This window comes from Octodon degus, unplaced genomic scaffold (genome assembly GCF_000260255.1).
Source record: "Octodon degus isolate 3935 unplaced genomic scaffold, OctDeg1.0 scaffold00126, whole genome shotgun sequence".
Taxonomy (NCBI): domain Eukaryota; kingdom Metazoa; phylum Chordata; class Mammalia; order Rodentia; family Octodontidae; genus Octodon; species Octodon degus.
Window position 1 is genome coordinate 7,880,924 of NW_004524702.1, and position 23,625 is coordinate 7,904,548.

General features: G+C 50.4%; 2 protein-coding genes across 2 annotated transcripts in view; one reads left to right on the plus strand and one right to left on the minus strand.

Moving 5' to 3' along the window:
• The window catches only part of Vps8 (VPS8, CORVET complex subunit), a 241,770-nt gene extending 239,981 nt beyond the window's left edge, over positions 1-1,789 (plus strand). The window contains 1 exon segment of the mRNA XM_023700650.1: positions 1,259-1,789. Within this exon segment, the coding sequence (XP_023556418.1) occupies positions 1,259-1,408 (150 nt within the window). The 3' untranslated portion in view covers positions 1,409-1,789.
• A 9,960-nt stretch (positions 1,790-11,749) lies between these two features.
• Positions 11,750-23,625, minus strand: part of CUNH3orf70 (chromosome unknown C3orf70 homolog) — a 25,777-nt gene continuing 13,901 nt past the window's right edge. The window contains exon 3 of the mRNA XM_023700780.1: positions 11,750-15,471. Coding sequence (XP_023556548.1) covers positions 14,915-15,451 — 537 coding nt within the window. The 5' untranslated portion in view covers positions 15,452-15,471 and the 3' untranslated portion in view covers positions 11,750-14,914. The remainder of the gene's footprint in view (positions 15,472-23,625) is intronic.

Below are 23,625 nucleotides of genomic sequence, written 5' to 3' on the forward strand. Positions count from 1 at the left end.
CTCTCTCTCTCTCTCTCTCTCTCCCCCCCCTCCCTCCCATTATACACACACACAGTGCTTCCCCAGCTGGCACTAGTGGGAGGTTATGGGAGAAGGGGGGTGGTACAGCAGGCCTTTCGTGGAGCCATGGCTGTGTGACCACCAGGTGCGGAGTGTGGATCTTAGAGAACACCGCGGCACTGAGCCAGGTCCTAGGACTGCAGTACTTTTACATATTGGCACTTAGGGGTCCTCAGATGGTTCTAGTTACCACAGCCATGGGTTTTGTTTGCAGCAGGAGTGACAAATGGGTCATTGCCTGTGTGACAGAAGGCCCACTGCGGAGGGCAGGAAACAGCTGGTGGGCAGGGCACAGGTGACAGACAGCTGCAGACAAGGCCAGCAGTGGGTGGCATAGCCAAGGGGGAACTGCCCACAGATCTGAGTCTGAATCACACACTGCAGCTCTCTGCAGGGGACCTAGGGTAGTGACTTTGCAGCTCAGGACCCCAGGATCTGTCTGGCGGGCGAGTGTGGAGGGTTAGAAACAGCCCTTGTGCAAGGTGCTGAGAGGACACCTGGCAGAGCTGCCCAGGCTGAGTGTGATGGGCCCCCAGGCTGACAGGCTCCTGGGAGCGTTGGATGGGGCATGCTGGCCCGAGTCCTCTGCAGGCCAGCTGGGGGTCGGGGTGATCCCTCAGCTAATGGATGGAGAGGCAGCTGTAGACACTTAGGCACCTGGATGGAATGCATCTCTTCTCACCATCGGGCCAGACAGGCAGGTGCCCAGCTTTTATTTCTCCTGTGCTGGGATTAAACCCACGGCCTTCTTACCAAGCTCTATCAGCCCTTCTTTTATTTTGAGAGAGGTCTCCTCGGGCTGGACTTGAGCTTGTGATCCTCCTGCCTCAGCCTCCTAGTGTGCTGGGATTATAGGTGTGCACTACCACATGCAGCTAGGCTCCAGGCCTAGCTATACAAAGCCTCCTTAGCAGAAGGGACAGCAACTGAGGACCGAGCCTGGCTGCACCCCACTCTTCCTGGGACAGGTCCTGCAGAACAGCGGCACTGACAGGATGAGGGCACAGCTGGCCCTCGGTGGTGGGCTCACTCAGAGATGCAAGAGCCTGAGTTCAGAAGGGGGCTCAGCATTGTACCATTTGGAGCCATCCAGGTTGCAAGAGAGTGGTCAGAACCAGGAACATAGCAAGGGGCACTCGCCCTGCAGGTTCCCGGGTCTTGCTTCCCACAGCCTGCCTGACACGCGTGTCCTTTGCAGCTGGCACTCCTCACAGAACTCTCCCAGAACCGCAGCAGCGACAGCTACCGGCCATTCAGCAGCTCCCAGAGTAGCCCTGCTTTCACCAGCGTCTTCCAGAATGAGAACTTCCAGCTGCAGCTTACCCCCCCTCCCGTGACAGAGGACTGAGGAGGCCTCCCCTGCCCTGAGCAGGTGTCCCATGTCCCATGCCCCTCCTCCGTGGCGACCCCCTGGGCAGTCTCCTGCCTCTTCCTGAGTGTCTTCGGCCCATGGGACAGGCTGGGTTTTCTCCTTGGAACCACATGCCTCCAGCTCTTTAGGAAGGACATTGCCCTGGGGACTCTTTCTGTTCCCAGGGAAGCCTAGCAGGTGGCCAGGGCTCCCTCCATATGTTCTGGGTGGGTACCTGAGGGACACCACTGGGGGGGCAGCGTGGGCCGGGCCTCAGTGTCATTGTCAGTGTCCGTGTCACAGGGTCAGCCCGATGCTGTGTGTATGGTCACACAGGGGAGAGCCTTGTCCTTCCTGACAATAAACAGCTGTGTCTGAGCTCTGCAGGCCTGCTGGCTGGCCGCCCAGGTCTCTGCCTGTCAGGTCACAAAGATGCTTCGAGCCCTGTTGTTACCTTTGGGTTGTGTTAGCACCAAGTGAGGATCTTACCTCCAGGTTGGCTGCTCTGTCCTCAGATGAGCAGCTCCAGGGCCGGCCCTGTTCAGTGTCCCGCCCCTCAGTGATCCTGTGACAGGGCCAGACTGCCAAGGAGCAGAGCCCAGACCACTCTGTCCCCAGGACATCACACATCTCTGAGGCAGGAGCCTGGAAAGCACCACACCCAGGTACCCGCACATTTCATGAGTCCCCACCGGAAGGTGCAGCACCCAGGGCCAGGCGCTAACCACACCCATGGGAAACAGATGGGTGAGCTACATAGGGGCAGAGTGACTTTTGATAGAAAATAGACCCTGATTCTGCCATCCTGCGCAAGCCGCCTACCCTCCCAAGCCTGGCTTTCTTTATAGAATACAGCTGTGAGGCGGAAGAAGCTAATGAGGCCGTGGGGAATGCTGGGAAAGGCTCGCTTTCTCTGTGCAGTGTCTGCCGGCGCAGGGCACTTCTGCTCACACCTCGAGGCTGTGGCCCAGCACTGAGTGATCAGTGGTGCCCATCACAGCTACCCGGGAGTCAGTCCTGGGGACAGAAGAGATGCTGAGAAACCAGAAGTGGCAGAGTACGGTTTGGACTCAGAACTGTGACTGCCGTGCTGCCCCCCTTGCTAAGGCAAGTATTGGAAAGGTCTCTGCCTACAGTTAAGGCCAAGGGAGCTCGATGTCGTCAGTGTGTAGCTCCGTGGCTCCCCTTCTTCCTTGTGTAGCCCAGAGGACTATGGCAGAGGGGTGGACAGCATAAAATGGTGTCATTGTAGGGTCAAGGAGGCCGGTGTGCAGGGAAGGATCGAGTAACAGCATAGATAATTTATGCACCCAAGGTAAAGCCGTTAGCATTTGAAGAAAATGTGCATGCATAATGGAAAACTACTCAGCCTTTAAAGATAAGGGATTTACGTTAGGGCCTGGGAGAACTGATGGCTGTTAGGGTAAATGAAATAAACCAAGTAAGAGGCAAACGCTGAGTGTTCACTGGTGTGCGGAGCATGCAGTCAGCCTGAAATGGTGCCTACCAGAAGCTGGGGTGGGGGGTGCACTGGAGAGATGAGGGGAGAGGACACAGCTTGCAGTGAGCAGGGGAGAGCTGGAGGGATCTGTGTGCATCATACTGGGCGTGATTGATAGCGAAATGTGTTTGGAGTTGCTGTGGACCTTGCTTTCACGTGTTCTCACTGCGAAGGATCAATCCGTGAGCTGACAGATGTTGGCCGTGCCAGTGCGCACACACACCTGTACGGCAGTGCCTTCCTGAGGAGGACTGTGCTGGGGGGGGGGGGCACTCAGCTCCTCTGAGGGTGGAGGAGCAGCCCCCTCGAGTGCTGGGCTGCCCTGCCCTGGCCCTGGGCCTGGCAGGCTGGGCGGAGAGCCCTGGTCCCTGCCACCTGCAGCCTGTTGGTCCCCGCTTCTGGCCCTTAGTCCATGCCCTAGCAGCTCCTTAGGGGCAAAGACTCCTACCTGCGAGTTTCTTTAGAATCAGCACACACCTTGTTCCGCTGACACAGCTGTGGACACTGTCGGGGCGGGGGATTAGGGGCACCCTGGCGTCAGACCAGGTGGGAGCTAGGCTCAGAAGGTGGAGCAGGCAGCTCCTGTGCTGTTTCTAGGCCACGTGCTGGCCCTTGGCGTTGACAGAGAGGCCCAGGAATGGGAGATTCCACACAGGGAGGGTGGACACCTGTTCCTAGAGTGGGGGAATAGATTCCCTGGACAGAATCAGCAGAGGGGAGAAGGGAAGGCATTTGGCTTGGCCAGAAAAAGCAGTGACCCTCGTAACCTGGCTCACTGTAGCTGGTGGCAGTGACTATTAGAGGGGCTGGCATTGTGGAAATAACCGCCTCCAGGTGCCGCGGCCCCACCCCTTTTGTGTGTTTCTGTTCTGCTCAGGTGTCCCTGAGGGCTCCTGTGGACACAGTGACCAACACAGCCCCCTCCACTGACACTTAAAATGTGGGTGCACATTTGAAGCAGAAAACACCCCCAGAGTGCTGTCAACACTTGTTATTTATTGGGAGGTACCAGGGATTGAACTCAGGACCTTATGCTTGCCAGGCAGGTGCTTTGGCCACTGGTCTACATCCCCAGCCCCAACACTTATTTTTATAGTCTTATCATTTAAAAATGCTCCTGAGGGGGCCTGCCCCTTAGCTCAGCTCTTTAAGTGGCTGTTCAACAAAGCAGGCTCAGGTTGCTGTGGTCCGATCCCCACAACTCAAGTCAGCCAAATCTGCCCTGAAGGCATTCTGAGAAAAAAAAAATACTTCTGATTGTTTCATGCCCTCCGTCCGTGGCTCCGCTCATGTCTGCACTCCTCTGTGTCACTTTGTTCCCTGGGTGCCTCACAGTAGGATCCGTGCATGGCTTTTCACAAGGGCACTGTGACCAGGTGCCACTCTTCATGGCCTCTTTCCCATCTGTCTTTTTACATTTAATCTGGAGGGAGAGTTCTTTGTATATTAAAACTAGGGCCGCAGGTGTGGCTCAGTGGTGGAGCGCATGCCTAGTGTGCTCAAAGCCCTCAGCTGGATCCCCTGTGCTGCCAGGCAGAACAAAATCAGACCCTAATACTTCTCACAACCCCTCTTCAGAGGCGCATCACTTTTCTGCAGGCAGTGTAAAGTGGCCCCGTGGTCTGTGTTGCTGTGGTTTGAGGTGGCCCCTCTAAGACACAGGTGCTCAAACAGTGCCCAATGTGATGGTGTGAAGAGGTGACACTTTTAAAAGGTGACTAGGCCACGTGGGCCCCGCCTCATGAGTGGCAGCAAGTGGAAGCGAGACCTGTATGAAAGAGGCTCTGCCCTAGGCCAGCGGTCCCCCTCTCCAGGGTGCAGGTGAAGCACCACCTCGCAAGCAAAGAGCAGCCCCCAGTGGCCCCCACACCTGCTAGCAACTCGACCTCTGACTCCCCAGCCTCCAGAACTGAGAAACCAAGTGTCTCTTCTCCATAAGGTACCCTGTCAAGATGCCTTGTTAAAGCGGGACAAGGCGCTGAGGCCCACGTTTATAAGTATCTGCTCATCTTTAACTCAGGGAGTTATTGAAAAGCACAGCATGCAGTCTGGCGCCAGGTTGCCTTTCTCCACGCTGTGGTGTCTGTCCTCATAGTGACCAGGGACCAAGCTACCGATGCCTTAAAAAGTTGCTCCAGCCAGAGGGGTGTCACACGGGTTCCTTTCGGGCTCGGGACTCTCAGAGCTTCCTGAGTGTCTTGGGGCTCGCGGTCCAAGGGGCTCTAGCAGGGACTGCAGCTGGCCCAGGCTTCCTCAGCACCTGGTTCTGGGTTGTAGGTGTGCAGGAGAGCTGTGTGGCACCAGTGGGATGGCCGCGCCATACTGGGGCAAGGGCGGAAGCTGCTCTGAGCTAAGAATCCCTGCTGTCTTTGGTCCTGCCCGCCTGCCGACTTCTGCGGAAAAGGATGCGCCTGGCCTGGCCTTACCATCCTGTTCCTGAGCAGCCTCATCTGCAGGCCCCTGTTCCTTTCTCCCTCGCAGCCTGGGGATAGCTGCTATTGTCCCATCCTGTTCATCCTGCTGGAGCACTGGGCGCAAGGCCTCACAACTGGTGAGTTGTGGGCAGAGTTTAGGAGTATCTGACTCAAGTTTTGCCTGGGGACAGACACAGTGAAGTCCTGACCGGCACAGTGTCTGCTCCTGCAGGTTGACCACATCTAGTAAGGACAAGGCTCCCTCCCACTACCCTGCAGAGGTGGAGCCAGAAAGAAACCGGGGTGCCTGGGATGATGCTGGCAGCAGGTGAGAGGAGCCACAGAGCACACCTGGAGGGGGCGGGCTGCAGTCTGTAACACACCTGGGGGAAGCCGGAGGCCCCCAGAAGGGCTGGCAGGCAAGGCGGGTGCTGGCTGTGGCCGTGCTGAGAGGACACTCCCTTGGTCACTGAAGGCCTTTCCCAGCCCCTGGATCAGTGTGACATCCTGAAAAAGTGCTGGCCCCAGTCATTATTCAAGGTGCAGAGCTGTCCAGCAAGGGGAGGGGTCGTTGGCAGGCGACTGGTGGTCCCCTCTGGGTCCTGCCAGGAAGCAGCAGTGCTCAGGTCAGATGCAGCCTCTCCTCAGTGAGGAATAACCACAGACGTGCCAGGGCACGAAGGCTGCATGAAGGAGTGCAGGGAAGGGCGAGGCCTGTGTGGTGCTTCACCTTTGTCGTTTTGACCCTGCCACCTTGTTTCTGCAGAGCTCCGTTAGTCACCACTGCAGACTGCTCAGAAATCGGAGCAGATCCTCGCAGCAAGGGAGCAGTGGCTTCACTGCTGGGTCAGTGAATTCCACAGTCCAGGGAAGCTCAGGGCTCTGCAGGTGCTAGCTCTGCCACCCACACCTGTCCCACCAGGGGCGGCCCTGTCCTGGGGCCCAGGCCATGGAGAAGACAGGAACACTGGGCTCAAGCAAGAAGCGTGGAGCCCCGGAAGCAAGGCCAAGACACATGGGATGGACAGAGATAGGATATGGCAGTAAAGGGGAGGGAGGGCCTGGGCGGCAGCAGAAAAGCTAGTAAAAGAGGTCAGGTTTGTCCCAGCTGAGGGTGTGACAGGAGGCGGGCAGCAGGCCGAGTGGAGCCCATCCCTGGGGAGCACCTGCACACAATGCCTCAGGACCTCAGAAGCCACACCACCAACTTTGCTCTGTCTTGTCCCAGGACAGTGGTGTTCTTATAGAAGGGGGTGGAGCAAATCCCTCCTCCTTCAGCTAGCATTGTAGGGAGCGGAGTTGGGGCCCCCACCAAAACCCCTGCATGAGCTGCTTCCTGCTGACAACCCCATGCTGGTCCCTCTGCATAGCTCCATCCAGAGCAGAGCACAGTGTGGGGAAATGCCATGCAAAGGTCACCTGTGACCACCCAGAGCCTGCCCTAGTGACGGGTGGGAAGAAGTCTGTGGAAGAGGAAAATCAACCGGGGCCTCGTCAATGATGAATGCTTAGCAAATAAATAATTCAGAGCTATGGGCATCCTTTTAGAAGCACTATCTTTCCACTCAGCTTTGCTGCTTAAAATGTTTTCCCAAAGGTACAGCTGCAGAATCATGCGCCTGGGCTGGGACAGCAGGAATGGCCTCCCTCAGTGTCACCCTCAGACAGCAGGGTCACAGGAGTCTGACCTGCTGAGCCCCACCCCCTCCTGCCTTGCACCTCGGGCAGCCCTGGCTCAGAGGTGCTGCAAACATCTTCACGCCAGCAGTCCCTCCTTCCTGGGCATCCAGGGCCACTACTCGGTCCCTGCTCCTTCCCTACCTCCAGGAAGCCAGCCCCAGGTGGGGGGCAGCTTGCCTCTTGCCTCATCCACTTGCCCAAGGGTGCCCCCTGCAGCTGTGCTGAGGGCATGTGTCGGCCAGAGGGCAGGTGGTTTGGTTCACTCCTGTGCCCCCAGCAGCCTATACTCACTGAATGCCAAGATGTGGGGTCTACTTGAAAAAGAGCAAGGGCCTGCATCCTTAAAGTCACTGTCTTTTCCAAGTAACTTTTTGTGGCCAGCATTATTGGAAAACCACAGGGCCAGCTGGCTCGTTCACAGTGCAAACACGTGTATGACCAGTCCCCAGGACAGGCACATAGAAATGACCTGCACTCAGACATCCCCCAAATTCTCCATTCATCCCTCCAGGTTCAACAATATCCTGCAGTCCTCTAACAGCAGGCAGAATTTTGCATGTTCTAAATGTCTTATCAATGGAATAATATACCACATACTCTTCAAAATGTCTCCACCCCTGTTGCTTGGCAAGCGCAAGGGCCCGAGTTCAATCCCCAGTTCCACTGAAAAAAAAAAAGTGTCTCCACCCAACATCACGCTGTGTGCCCTGCTATGCATTCCCACTGTGGAACAGCATTTGGTTGCATGACGACACTGTAACTCTTCCACTGCAGTGGGCACTGGGATTACTCCAGGGCGGGCGCTACCATTTGCCCTTCTTGCTGGTTGTTGTTGCTGACCATTTGCATGTGTTTCTGTGAGCTATAACACTGAGAATGATTTTGCAGGGTCAAGGGCAGGTATACATTGTACCTTTTGGGGAATGGGGGTATTGGGGGCTGAACCCAGAGCCTTCACACTGAGCTACTCCCCAGATACCCCTTCTGTGAGAAAGAGTCTTGCCAAGTTGCTCAGGGTAGGTGCCAACTTCTGGTCTTCCTGGCTCAGCTTCTCAGCGCACAGGACCTACAGGAGTGTGCCACCATGCCCAGCACCTAGTACATTTTTGCTCAAATGCACGGATGTTCATATCTTCAGTGGTATGAGCGAGATGGAAGTGGTTTGCACATGACTTCCTACTACTCTTTCCTGAGCAAGGCTGCACATGTGAGGCTCCAGCAGCATCTCCCCCGTCCCTACCCCAGCCAGGTGTAGTAGGTGCCAGGGCCTGGCTGCTAAGCTGCTGGTGGGCTGGGGAAATGCCATGCAAAAGCTCCCAAAGAACCCACTGAGGCTCCCCTAACACAGAAGCCAGCAGCCTCAGCCCCATTCCTGATACCTGTTCTCAGAATTCTGCTAGGTGTACATCTGAAAGATCAGGATTTGATTTTAATAATCTTGGGAAACCACATCCCACCCGCAGCAACCAGGGGGACCTCATAGTTCACCCCTTCTGACCTCTAGAAGCTTGAATTGGCCTTCACCTTCAATACCCGCAAACCGCCATCACCTCCACCTGGACGTGGTGCACCTGCTTATCTCGTCAGCATGCGGGTCCTCTGAGTGGCTGGCTTAGGGCAGACCAAACGGAGGGCCCAGACAGGCGATCAGGGAATGCAGGGCAGCTCCAGGGATTCGTGGCCTCTGAGGGGTTACAGGAAGAAACCAAGTCCTTGTGGGGTAGAACTGACCCCGCTGGGAGCTCTGATCCTGCAGACAATCGGATGTGGCTACAGTGGCTTTCTGAATGTCGATCACTGTTGACACACTGCTAAGTGAGAGGGTAGCAGCTCAGCCCTCCATCTACTTCACAGAGCCTGTGAATGCCCTCTGCAGGGCAATTGGGCCCCACCCTCCGGAGCAGCCTGGCCTCAGTGGGGACTGATGGTGGGTGACAGAGGAGCAGCTGGTGTCAAGGGCCCCAGCAGGGCAGAAGGTAAGATGGGAGCTGACTGTGAGCACTCAGGTCTGAGCCCAGATCCCACAAAGCTTTCCAATCTGGGGCCAGCACTAGCTGGCAGCACTGGGGGCTGAGCTGAACTGGGGGCCCTCACTGTCCCCCCATAGCTAGGCGTGGGAGGTGTCAGCCTCACCTTGTGTTGCATAGACAGGTGAGGGCAGCAGCAGCAGATCTGACTGCGGGGGTGGGGCGCTGGGTGTCAGCAGGCTGATGTGACTCAGTGCTACTGTGCCTGCTCCCACGCAGTCACTGGCTATGACCTAGAAGCTGCCCCTGGAGATATGCTTTGTAAATGCTCCTGACCACAGGCTGCCATCTTTCATGTGTTTATGATGCTGTTGTCGTCTTGCAGGGAAGCTCCAGATCTCTATCCTGGAGGAATCATTTGGAGCTTTATGCCAGGTGACAGGCTAGGGGTCACACAGGGCTTAGATGTCCCCCAGAAGGCCCTGTCTCATCTCCCATCTCCGGATTCACAGGGAGTCTCAAGCTGAGGGCTGAGGCAGCCAGGAAGACCTCCCTGGCCCCCAAAGTCCCAGCCGTGTTCGGGGCACTGGGCGGGGACCAGTCCTTGGCGGCAGCTGGCTCTGGCCAGGACACACTGGCCTGCTCACTCCACTTGCACCCAGACTCCAGAAACCGGCTTCCTCCCGCACCCAAGGTCAAGGAGGTTATAAAAGTAGTATGTATACATTTTAGAAAGCTCAAAAATCAAACAATGTCATGGCATATTTACTTAGCCTTTTTACTTTTATCAGGGGCGGGAGAGATGGCTCAGTAGAATAAGGCGCTTGCACAAGGGCCTGAGTTCAATCCCCAGTTCCAGAAAAAAAAAAAAAAAGGAAAAACCAAAAACTTCTTTTATCTCTCTGGCTCAGAAAAACTGCACCTGACCTCTAACTGCCTCGCCTCATGTCCTGTTGCAGCAAGACTGAGTCCCCTTGGTCCCTCCGCTGAGCACTGGCTGGGGGCGACAGCAAGGGTTAAGGGCGTTCCTGATGATGGAGCTGTAATGAGTCTGAGAAGCCAAAGTAGAGTCCATCACAAAATTAAAGGGTGTGTAGTCAGCATTTGCAAGCGGCTACAGTAAGATGCCTTCCAGACATCGCAATACAATTAAGTGGAATTAAATTAGTAGAATGCATGTGGTAGATGGGATTAGCTGCCAGCAGGAGTCACTTCAGAAGACAAGTTATCTCCGTGAGGCAGAGAGAGCAGGCCTAGAGATAGTGGAGGTGCGAGTAACACAGGAGCGGCAGCCTGGTCCAGACAGGGCTCTGCAGACACCGCTGTGCGCCAGTAAGCGCGTGTGAGCACGTGCGAGCACGTGCGAGGAAGGTGTGCGGTGCCTAGAAAAGGGGCGTTGAGAAAGGAGTCACCAGGCTGTGGCAAGGTGTTTGCTGGCTTGGGGACAACATAGTAACGTAGGCAAAGGACACAGCACGGGGGGCACCTCAACTCAGTTCTGGGTGCAAATCTAACTCAAATGACAAGCCCTGCCCCAGGCAGCCTAGCGCAGGAAGCAGAGGCTACTGTGGGGCCCTAAGCACTGATGGCATGAATGGGGACATTGCTACTAATCACTATCTACCAGTCTCGGGGCTGGTCACAGCAGCTGGGCCCAGGCTCCGTTCCTGTCTGGGTGTGCTCAACAAAAGCATCTGGACCCCACCATCCCATGGCGAGGCTGCACACTGCGCCTTGATGACCCAAGTGACCCCCGAGAACTCCACGGCTTGCGGGGCTACGGCTGCGATGGCTTGTGTGAGATACATGCAGCTTGTGGGGGAGTCTGCTTATTCAGTGCAAACCTAATGCAGCCAGCAGTTACTAGGGTTGTGGGGTTTGTGAAAGGCAGCCGTGCCCACTCATGGATTACATCTGCCTGCACTTCGTGAGTTCATGTGGGACAATGAACACAGATGCTTGTTTCTTAGCACACAGTGAGTGCCTGTCATGGGTTTTTGTTTTTTAGCTTATACCAAGTTGTTTAAATCTGACGCAAATCTCCTGATGGGGGTTTCAATCTCCAAAGCAGATCTGTTCTGATATAAAAGAAAATTACATTTATTTTACACGGCAGTATTTTAGTATTACACGTGAAAAGAAAGTTGAACTGTCTCCGGAAAACAGAATTTTAGGAAATTACAGAAGAGTCAACATTGTGCTTAAAACTTATAACACAGTTTTTAAAAAATAGCACAGAAGTGAGTACTGCAAGGTATGAACAGCCTCACACAGGGTCTGAACACCAAGCTCCGCGCTCAAGCTTCCAGCGGGCTGCAGCCGCAGGAAAGGGGCCTGCTTACCTCAACACCTCCATCGATGGCAGATGGCTCCAGTGTGGGCTGAAACACCATGCCATTACCACAGTCACCACAAGGGACGGTGGCAGCATTTTCAAATGGGGAATTTTAACAAGTGCCCTTGCAGTGTTTGGACCTGAGGCAAGCTGACATCTCTGATCACAGTGCAGGAAGCGCAGCGTGCTCTCCCAGCCTAGAGCCACGCGGTCTCCTCCCGCTTCCACTTCCTGTTCACACCTCCACCGGGCAAGGGGAACAAAAGTGATAGGAAAATTTTGCAATCAGGATATATTGGGAATGATCAAATTTTAACTGTATAAATATTACTTCAGGGGGCTGGCCCCATAGCTCAGTTCTTTAAGTGGCTGCTTCAACAAAGCAGTCAGGCTCAGGTTGCTGGGGTTCGGTCCCCACAACTCCAGCCAGCCAAACCTGCCCTGAAGGCATTCGGAACAAAAAAGAAAAAGTACTACTTCATTCAACTTGTGCCTTTTTTCCTTATTTTGACAGCTTTGTAAAGTATTGGGTTGCATCCTTGTCTCCAAATAGACTTAAATTTGTATAAAAAGTGTTATGATCAGTCTGAAAAGAACTGTCAGGTTTCAAATAGACCAGGAAGAAGAGATTAAGAAACGCAGCTACCATTCCCAAGATACAGACCTTAATTGAGATCCAAAATATATCAGGAAACAACTATGTGGTTTTGTTCTGGGCTTGTTTTGTCTTGTATTACTTTGAAATGCAAGTCAATTTTTAAATATTGTCTCAAATTCCTCTTTGATACCTTAAAAATTATAATGTAAAAATACCTAGATTTGATACTAAAGCCTTATGGTACCAAATGGTTAAAATCACAAAAGCAGTTTTGAAATTTAAATTCTAAGATTCTGGTTAGATAAGAAAGCTAAGTTCCCTGTTGGGAAGAAGTCCGTTTCTATCTAATGCCTTTCTGCCAGCTTCCTAAAAGGCACCCGTGCTGGGGTCCACGCGAGCCCGAGAGGGCAGGTCACCATCCACAAGGCCTGCTGTGTGCTCCTTGTGGGCGATCCAGGCCCAAGCGATCATGTCTCACTGGACAGCTATTAATCCAAAGCCTATTTAACATGACTGTGCTTAATGTCTATAGTATACACTGTACTCTAAGTATTTCTAAGGTGTCTATAAATATGCTTATGTAAAGTAGCAATATAATATCAGGATTATAGAGATTTTTTCATACAATATGGAAGAGAATAGGCCTAGCATTTAGGTTTAAAGTACATATTTTTATATCCTTAGTTGATTTCAGAAAGCAAGCATAAACAAGTCCAGTTCAATCATATTTCAGAGAATTATTAGTATTAACGGTGTTAGGGCAAAAAGAATTCTTGTGCTTATTTAGAAAAGGCTGTTTTGATATCCAGGAGTATCTAATATTTAGAACCCAATGGAATGTCTCCAATTCTATAAAATATTAAGTGAAGCTTAGTGAGTTAATTATAAAGAGATTGTGCAAATATTTAAAGTGGTTATCAACCATTATTAAATCGAAAAATTCCATTAAAACTGTGGCTAATCTGAGTGGCAGTTCAAGAGGTTAAAAAACAGGAACTTAGACAAAAGTCACCAATATTACTGGGAAAGGGCCCAGCCCTGCTGCACGCGAAGCTTCATAGCCGTGGTGCCGTGAGCATGGGTCCCACAGCTCAGAGACCTCCCTGTTGGCTCTGATTAGTCTAACCGGTGTGGCTGTGGGCCCATAACAGAGTACCAGTGGCAATGGCGTAGAGAAGTCACCCACTGCGCCCTGCCCAGTCCCCAGGGGACTCAAAGGGCTTGCCCAGTGAGCACGCTGGAGCACGTAAGACAGATGTATGGCTGGCAGCATCAGGCTTCCCTCCCTGCCTTCCTCTGGCTCCTTTCTCAAGGGAGGCACCAAAAACCTCCACCAACACTCGTCAGACATCCCCAGGCCACCAGGACCAGGGGGGCAAGGACAAGCTGTCAGTTTCCTGCCCACATGCATCTACCCTCTCTGCCTCACTGTTCTGGAGCGCCTCCTTGGTTTGACTTGTTGCATCTTTAAATTTCAGTCAATGGGAACCTGAAGCTGCTTTCTCATCAAGCACAGAAAGTTTTGACTAACACTGTTTTCAAAGGAAAACCCATACTGTGCTTTCAAATCTCTGTGGATGTTTTGGGGACCTAAACCTAATCCTGAAGGCTTCAGGGAAGAAAGCCACGAGCCTCTTTCCTCAGCCACAAACTCAGAGGAGACGTCATAATGCTGACAGAGCGCAGGCTATGCCAAGGAGCAGGCTTGCACGTAGCTAGGATATAGGGAGTGTTTCCCTCCAATTCAGTGGTTCTCATTTCATCACACCATATTTAAGATTCTTAACTCTGCTTCGTGTATAGAAGATTTGGAGAAATGGCAGATAACCAATTGACATGGCACAAATGGAGAGTAGGAGTGAATTTCTGAAAAGAGCTAACTAAAAGATTATTCATGATTTTGTGCATGTGAAAGAGAACATATACAATGAATCATGAATATCAGTGAAGTGAATATTACACAAAATATTTGCTCCTGACTTAGCAGTGAACTATTTCAACTGCTTTTGCATTTGCATAAAAAATCCATGCATCATATTGAATTCTAATCCATTTCTCACCTAAAGCCATTCTAATGCTTCATACAACCAAATGAAGCAGAATTAATCAAACCTATTAGATTCATTCCTAATTCCTATAGGACTTCTGTCTTTTAGCATTTCCATGCTAACTAAAACTATTTTTTAAGATGTCATATGTGGCTGCCTCCTAAATACAATACCTACAGAACTTCCTAAATGTTTTTCTCAGATTTGAAGAACAATTAAAAACAGGGAAAACGAGGGACCCACCAAGAGGTCAATTCAAATGCCAGCCAAGTCTATCTCCCCGTCTCCTGGGTTCCCAGAGCCTGTGGGTGCCGCTAGCTTTGGCACCGGGTCTCCCCGCAGCCCCTGCGCGTGGACATGCCCGGAGAGTCCTCTCTCTGCTCCCACCGGCCTAGCTCCGCTCGGGCGTGGTGGCTGAGGCAGACACCGGCCATCACCAGGAGCCACGCTGTCCCACGAAGCTCCCAGGAGTGGGGCAGCTCTGGTCCCGACCCGCACAGGACGGAAGGAGAAGGAAGGGAAGGAACAGCACTGCCCACACACAGCAGGTTTCCCCAGTGAGCGGCGTCCTGGGGGCCGGCAGGACCGAGGTGCTGCCCGCCCGCATACATAGATGATGCCGAGTCCTTCGGCCAAGGACAGGCTATCAGGGAAGTAGGGTCGCCTCGCCCTAGGTAGCTCCCCCATCTGATCCATGATATGTGATCATCACTTCGCTGCTTTCAAAAGTTCCCAGTGAAATTAAGGCTGGGTCAAAATACGTGACACCAGATGCTACATAGAAAGTAAGTCAAGATACAAAAGAAAACCGTTGGTAGTAAAAAGGTCTCAGTTACAAGACTAATTTAAGGGTGATGCTCACCAGACCACCGAACTGCTATGGTTGGCAGAGGGGTAGAAAAAGATCAACAGCATTGGAAAAGGATCGTCAGACAAAAGTGCAAGGCTGGGGGGGCGGGCTCACACTGTGGTTTCTATGGTTTCAATCACTTCCAGGTCAGACTGCGAGGGCGACAGGAGGGTGCACTCGTCGGGCTCCCAGCTGCTCTCTGGACTGTAATCTTCCTCCGAGCTCAGTTCTGCTCCCCCCTCCGTGTCCTCGTCACATGACTCCACGTAGTGGGCCCCAATCGCATTGATCCCGGAGTCCTCGGAACTGGAGGGAGAGGAGCAGTGGCCTCTTTTTGGCGTATTGCTCGCTTGAGGAATGAAGGCGTCGTGCGCAGAGCCCCCCTCGGGGCTCGTCCTGCGGGAGTGCGGGGGCGGCTGCTTCTGCACGTAGCACATCTTCCCGTTGATGCACTTCACCTGATAGTTGTCGAGGAAGAGGTCTGAAATCGTGCAGTACCTAGGGGAGGCGGGGGGTAGGGGAGGCTGGAAGACGGAGGCGAATTTCAGGAAGTGCTCGGTGAGCGACACTGAGATCCGGATGGTGTGGGGGGGCTCCCGCGGCCTCGCGGGGATCTCTGTGCTGGGGAGCTGCTCCACCGGGGTCATGGGCTGATACACGTATTTGCCTGTGGGACGCAAGAGACGCAGGTGAAGCGTGAGTACCACACAGTGTTGCCAAACCTGTAATCACCGCCTTCTGATGACTCAATGTTTAAACAGTGATTGTCATTCAACACCGTTAAAATCCATTCGGAAGGCACAGAGTATGATACTATTGCACTAACATAGTACTATATTATAATGTCATACTAACAATATATATGGTATTATAGTACTATACTAATACTACTATTACACTAATACCATTCCTCGAAGAAACTCAATGTACTTCCCAGATTTTAATCTAGGAGTTGTCCTAATGCCTCTGATGGGGACGAGGTGGATACTACAGTCCCTATTTTAACATCCACTGTCCCGATTTTAATGATTCACTGTCATAGGGGAACAAGGAACAGCCACGGGATAGTATGGTAAACAGTTATAAAATGGTAATATGCTATAAAATTATTTCATTTTTATTTTTAATGAAAAGTTAAGATACACCTTTAAAAACTGGAAGACTATTTGCCGATTTATCACCAGAATCATGGAGGACGTTCACCTTCTAGGCTTCTGGGTTGCAGTGGTAGTGCTGGGAATCAAACCCAGGTCCTTGCTGAGCTCCCAGGTCTCCACCGAGCCCGCCCAGGTCCTAGGGTCCTATGTTCTCATCAGATCCCGTATTTCATAGGCAGCAGCCTCTGGGCTGGCCCAGTCACCCGAGACTGCAGGGCGAGGTGGGGTGATGCTCCCCACTCCAGGCTGGGCACACACCGTGGAGTGCTGGTGGGAAGCCAGGCAGCGGTGCCCTCCGCCTCAACCGATGCACAGTTCAAAGGGCCGAGACCTGAGTGCGCGCGTCTGTCCCCATCTTCTCTACTTCATTTCACACAGCATAAAGCCTCCCTTACGCCAAGGGCCAAGATGAGAATTACCCAGTCTGTAACTTTGAGATGACTTTAAAATAAAGTAAAGAGAAAAACACCTCCCCAAATCCTGAGGTCCTATGGGCTTGTCTTGGAGCTAATTTAGATGAACTATTACCAGTCAGCCCCAGCTGCATCTTGTGGGTGAGGAGCTTTTCAACCTTAGCACTGCTGGCATCTGGGCTCAGACAGAGGTGCTGTGGGGGAGGGCTGTCCTGTGCCCTGCAGGATACTGAGCGGCCACCTGGCTTCTCCTCCCCACGGAAGCCAGCAGAAGCTCCTCCCCAAGATGAGAATCAAAACCGCGTCCAGCACAGTCGCTGACCCCCCGAAGGACAAGTGCCTTCTGGTCAAGAGTCACTGATTTATGGTGTCCTCCTGTCTTGTTAGCAAATCACTCATCATGTCACTTGCCCCTCTTGGAGTTCTTGGGCAGACTGAAAATCACGTGACCCACATCTGTAATGAAACTGTCTTAGGTGTTTTTGTATTTTAACTGTTAATTTCTTCATGGAAGAAGAGTGATTTCAGATCCAGGATGAGAGTGGTGCTCTATGCCATAAATCAGCCACCATAATCTATGAAAAGCCAGCCTACTTGCATTTTTTGTTTCTTGATTCCTGAACCCAAACCAGAAAGACAAACCTCAGATGTCACAATTTCTTTGTTATTAAGTTACTCTAAAAATATTTTTAGCATCATCCTGGAGTACCACACAGGAAAGATACATTTAAAAACCAAAAAGTGTGACGTCTTCAGGTTCCCAGGTATGCTCTCAAACCTGGACAAATGTCATGTAAATCCTACCGTGCGGTAAAAATGCTAGAGGAGCCCACTCACACCTGCCTAGGAGCTGCGTTTAGGGTAGACCAGGTGCTCTAGCTGCTCTGCAGTGAGGACGGGCTTGCCGCCGCCGCCGCCAGGCAGAGTGGGAGGCAGGGCAGAGCTCCAGGCCCACGGCAGCACCCTGCCTCTCCACGGGGTCGAGAGGTGGGCCCTGGTGCCTCCCTGCAGTTCCTCAGCCTCAGGGTTAGAGGCAGGTGTCTGGGCACAGCGTGGAGCAGAAACTTGGGGAATGACCCTTTCCTGTCCACAGAGTGGTGAACAAAATGACAGGAATGAAATCTGGTCTTTTCTATTCTTGGCCAGAGGTCACTGAACTTAGGGGGTTGTGGAGCGCAGGCCTCCAAGAAGTAAGTGCTGCAGAACGCATACTAAGTTCTCCAATCATGGCTGTTTTCTGTCACAGCCAGAGGAGGGCCCTGGCAGATAATCCTGACCTTCTAGAACTACAGGCAGTCGTGGAGGGAGCAGAGCTTGGGTCCAGAGACAGAGAGGAGAAGAGCACCTGACCTTGGGACTCCCCCCCCATTCCCCTTCCCTGCTTCCTCTTTTGTGCAGCTCCCCATTTTCTTTCCTCCTGGCTCTGCCTCCTCCTTTCACTGGCCCCCTATCTACAAAGCACTTTTTATTCCTGGAGTGTGCTGCTATGGGATGAATACTGGGTCACCACCAGTCTGCATGTTGACGGCCCAGCGCGATGGGTTTGGAGGTGAGGTTCTGAGCAGTAATTAGGTTTAGATGGGTCAGGCGGCGGGAGCTCCTGCAACCGGCCTGGTGCCTTTAGCAGAAGAGGAAGGGCACAGCCCCCTCTCTTCAAGTGAGGATTTGTGGGTAGTGGCAGAAGCCAGAAATTGGTCACGTGTGGAGGCAAGACAAGGCCAAAGTGCCTAAAGCAATCACGCTACCTTGTCTGAGCCAATTCCAGTCACTAGGCAACCCTGCATCTCGTGATACTAACTTTGTCAGAAGTATAAATGCTCCTGCACTGGCTGTGCAGTTCCTCTTCTCTCGTGAGGAGAAAGGCTGCACCTGACCTCAGTGCTCCTCTCTTGTCTGTATTTCTGCACCCCTCACTCGCCATTTCTCCCCAGGACCACTGAGAGTGGTGCAGGTCACAGCAAGGATTCACACCGAGCACCTTCGCTGGCCACCGACTCTGCCAGCTCCTTGACTGTGAACTTGTCAGCTTCCACGCGGTGAGAAATGCTCTCTGGTTAGGCCATCAATCCTGGCTCTGTACTACAGCAGTCTGAGCCCATGGAGACACGCAGGGTGCAGGGGGACATGCCTACACTCTTGGCTCCATCTCTGTGCAGAGCGTGCCCACTACATGTGTTTATGTGGAGCTTGTGTCAGAAGGGATAAAAGAATAGTATAGGGCCCACATAAGTGAAGTTCAGTATCCACCTTTCTACTACACAATGCTGTTAGGGCTTTACTATAGATGTCCCCCAATGCTATCTTATGCACTCACAGGTGGGGCTTTTGTGTGGTGCCAAGTAAGTCCATGGATGGGTTTTCCTGAGTGTGCTGTTGGGAGGTGAAGCCTGATGGAAAGAGCCAGGTCCCTGTGCACATGGCCTAGAAGGTTTATATATACCTCCCGCACTTACGAAGAATAAAATGAGCCAAGTGTAGCAAGACTGAAACAAAGGGGTTGTGGTCAGCTGGCCAGGACACTCAGTAGTCATGATGCGCTCTGAATGACAGAGATGACTGTGCTACTTAAATATGGATGAGAACTTTTGAAACCTAAAGCTGTAAAAGACAACAATACCACATTGGAGACTGAAAAAAAAGTAGAGGAGTGAGGTTAAAATAAGGGTCTAGACACTATAAGACCACAAATTCCACTTCTGGGTATGTATCCAGGGTCTAAAAGAGGTATTTATATGCTCATGTTCTAGCAGAATTATTTACAACAGCCCAAAGCAACCCAAATGTCTGTCAGCAGATGACCAGATAAACCCTTCCTATGAATTTCAGTCTTAAAAGGACAGCTATTCCGACACATCCAACAACATGCATGAATCCTGAGGCTACTGAGCTGAGTGAAATAAGCCAGTCACAGCAAGATGAACACTGTGTGACTCCACTTATCTGAGGTGCCAGGAGTAACCAAATCCATATAGACAGAAAGTAGAATGGTATATTCCAGGCCTGAGGCATAAAAGAAAATGGGAAATTGTTTAACCTCAGAAGTTTGAATTTTGCAAGATAAGTTGAGGAAGTAGATGGTTGTGACAGCTGTACGACAGACTTGAGGCCACAGGATTACACTTGCAAATAGTTAGGATGGTAAACAGTATGTCAATTTTTGCCACAATTTAAAAACTTCTTTAAAAATTGGCTTGATTTATTGTATTAACAGACTGTAGAGAAAACCTCATATGCTCCAGAATAAATGAAGACTCTTACAGCTCAGCAATATGAAAGTGAAACAAAGTTTAACAAAAAAAAAAAAGAGGTGTGGCTGTCCCTAGAGGGCCCCTGTGGTGAGGGAATGCCGCGTCCTAACTATCCCAATTACAATCCTTGGTTGGCATGCTGCACCACTGCTTTGCAACATAGTTGCCAAGGGGAGCATTTGGGCATTTGGTAAAGGGTACACAGGAACTCTGTTTATCTCAAAATTGCATGTGAAATTCAGTTTAAAAAAAATATATATATATCTCAATGGGAGTACAAAGCCCCACCGAAATGACGATGTCCCCTTTCAGTGCACCATCAGGAGGGACCTCTGTTGACGTCCCATCATCACAGGTTGGTTAACCTGGAGTACCTGCTTGATGTAGCATTTGCCTGGGTTTCTCCATTATAAGGGTACTGTTTTGTAAGAGATATTCTGAAACCACGAAAACCCTGTTTCTCTTCATTGTGCCACTCATTGATTTTATCAGGCACAGGTGGATCTTGCTTTTAAAAACTGTTGCTGTGGCATTTGTCACAATCATTAAGGTGGTCTTTCTATGCCTAGCATTCCTATATTTATTAACTGGCATTCTAACCCTCAACAGCCATTCCTTCTCCTTTAATTTCTTCAATGATTTACATGGCACAAATTCAGATACTTTATGAGTAGCTACTCAGGACTTTCATTTTATTCTTTACAGCGTCCCAGAATTTGCTCTTGGAGTTTGCTACAGGCTGGACCTGGGATGTCCCATGAAGGCCTGTTCATGGAAGGCTTGGTTCCCAGCCCATGATGCTACTGGGAGGTGGCAGAGCCTCCCTAGGTCCCTGAGGGAAGCCTTGAAGGAGACCCTGGAGCCTTGGGCTCCCTCCCCCGCCCTTCTCGTTGGCTTCCCAGTGCCCTGAGGAGCTCAGCTTTGCTCTACCATGTGCTCCTGCCACAAGGTTTCTACTTTGCCACAGGCTAGGAGCCAACTGACCATGCACTAAAGCCCCTGCTACCATAAGCCCAAATAAGCCTTTCCTCAGGGAAGTTCATTACTGACATGTCCATCACAGTCACAGAAAGATGACACTGTATCCATTCCACATGCCCCCATTCTGCTTTGAAGACTTCTTTTTTCTAGCATCAAAAGATATTACTGGTTTATTTTACTTTCCTTGCCCCATTCTGGGAATTTTCCATTCCTCAAGCAGCTTTAATTTCTTTTATTAAGAATTATACATATTCTTAACCTTGTACTTGAAATATTCCTGGGAGTGGATCTTCGTTTGTTAATGACACTTCAAATCAATCACAAAGCTCATCCATTAGAAAAAATTAAATATATGTAAAAAGTTAATGAGTTTGAGGTTTATAGTTATCTGAAATTTTTTTCAAAGTATGTTGAAGTCCTCTCTCATCACATAACAAAGTTAACTCAAAACTTACCAAAGGCAAATGAAAGACCTTAAAGTTATGAAACTACTACAGGAAAACATAAAGAGAAACACTTCAGGACACCCGTCTAAACAAAAATTTTCCGGATATGACCCTGAAGCGCAGGGCAAAGAAGTCCAAAATGGGGCTTGCCAGATACCTCAGCGGATTAAAGTGCCTGCTTAGGCAGATGCAGGGACCAGGATTCGATGTCCGGTGTGCAGTGCCGGCCCTGCCCCCGGGGCACACTGAGATGGCAATTGAGACTAGGCGTGACACAGGAGGATCACTATGAGTCCAATCCTCATAGTGAGACCCTGTACTAAATACATAAAAATAAATAATAAATGTTAAAAATGATAAATAGAATTATATACAAATTAAAAATGCTTCTATGTATCAAAGCAAAAAAACAGTGAAGAAATAATCTACAGAATGGAGAAAATACATGCAAATTATTGAGGGAATTAATACCTGGAATAAAGAATACAACCTAATAGCCAAAAAAAAACCCCACAAATGACCCAATTTAAAAATGGACAAATGAGCTGAGGACCCAGTCCGGATGTGATCACTATGAATCTGAGCTGCATAGTGAGGACTGGTACCAAATACATTAAAAAAAATAAAGAAAAACCTGAGTCATGCTGTTTGTGTGTACAATTCCCTACAATGCATGTAATCACTATGTTCTGCAAATATGTAAACATTAAAAACAAAAAATTAAATAAAAAAAAATGGACAAATGACCTGAATAGACATTTCTTAAAAGACGATATGTAAGTGGCCAACAAGTATATGAAAAAAATGCTCAACATAATCAGAAATGCAAACAGAACTGCAATGCGCCGTTACTCCAGTCAGAAGGGCCGTTCTCAGGAAGGCAAAGGACAGCTGATGCTGGCGAGGATGTGGCACAGTTGGCATGAATGTACAGCAGCACAGCACTGCAGGACGCAGGCCAGGCACGCAGCTCAGCGGAACAGCACTGGCCTCGCAGGAGTAAGACTCTGAGTCCAATGTCCGACATCCACAAACAAGCCAAGAGCCAGGACTGGTGGTTCACACCATCATCTCAGCATTCAGGAGGCTGCAGCAGGTGGAGTGCTACGAGTTCAAGCCAGTGTAGACTATATAGCGAGACCCTGTTTCAAAAACTAAGCCAAAACAACTAACTAAAAATTGAGCTGCCATACGATCCGTTAATCCCCCCCGCTGGACATATACTCCAAGTAAAGGAAATCAGTGAACCAAAGCGATGCCCACACTTGCATACTACTCAGTACAGCGCCGTTCCCAGCACTGTGGTACAGAATCAACCCCTGGTAGGGCTGGGTAACGAAAACACGGAACATGTAGATCAGAATATTACTGAACTATAAAGAGAACACAATTCTGTCATTTGCAGAATAAAGATGAAACTGTAGGACAATATGTTAGATGAAATAAGATACAAAAATCAAATACTGTATGTCCTCATTTATATGTGAAAGCTAAAGAGTCGATATCAAAGAAGAGTACAGGCTGGGAAGATAGCTCAGTGGAATTAAGTGCTTGCCTGGCAAGCGCAAGGTCCTGAGTTTGATTCTTGGCACCACAAAAAACAAAACAAAACAAAAGAGTGCAGAACTATGGCAAGGGTGCTGGGGGAGAACTGGAAGGAGGAGTGTAGTTGGTTAGCAGAAATAACTACAGTTCTATAGAAGAGTAAGACAACCATGAATGACATCAGTTAAATGACTACTTTGAGTATTTTTGAATGTTTTATGTTTCAGATGATAGATGTGACAGTCACCAATACCATGGATTAAAATATTACACTGTAGTCCATGACTGTAAAATTATATATCAATTTAAAACATTCTTTAAAAAAATCTGCTAATGAGGTAATTTACTATTACTTTTTTTTTTTTACTGTATTTGGTCCAGGGTCTCACTACACAGCTCTGACTCATAGTGATCCCCGTTTTCAGCCTCCCCAGCGCTGGGCCTACAGGTGTGCGCTACAATGCCCCGTCTCGGTGGCCGGCTTGGTGCACCTGTGGTGGGGCCAGCACAGCATGTGACGCTGGGGACTGAACCCAGGTCCCTGTGCTTGCCAAGCAGGTGCTAAGAGCCCTGAGCTATCTTGCCAGCCCTACTATTATTTTTTTTGAAAGGAGTGAAAATCACTTTCTAAATAATGAAACTGATTTTACATCACTAAACTCAAACACACAAAAATGTGACCAGTAAGTGAACCACTTTCAACAGCTTGTCTGTTTTTAGAGACACTGGTTGAATAATTCCAGCTGTTTCTCACATAAAAGTCCACCTAAGCCACCAGGTAATCTCCAGTACTCTGTCTTAATTCATAATACCTGATTTCCCCTTTGGTATTTGGGAATAGCGTAGTGTGTGACACTAGGATGATTTATGCTCTCACCGCGGACCTTCAGTTAGAAAAGGAGTAAAAATAGTTATTGCAGCCTCAAGCCCCTGTAGTAAGGCAGGGTCAGTCCCGTGTTCATTCCTCAGAAGGGCGCATTAGCTCGTTAATAAACCGGTCTAGGCCAACGATGGCCAACCGTTCAGTGACA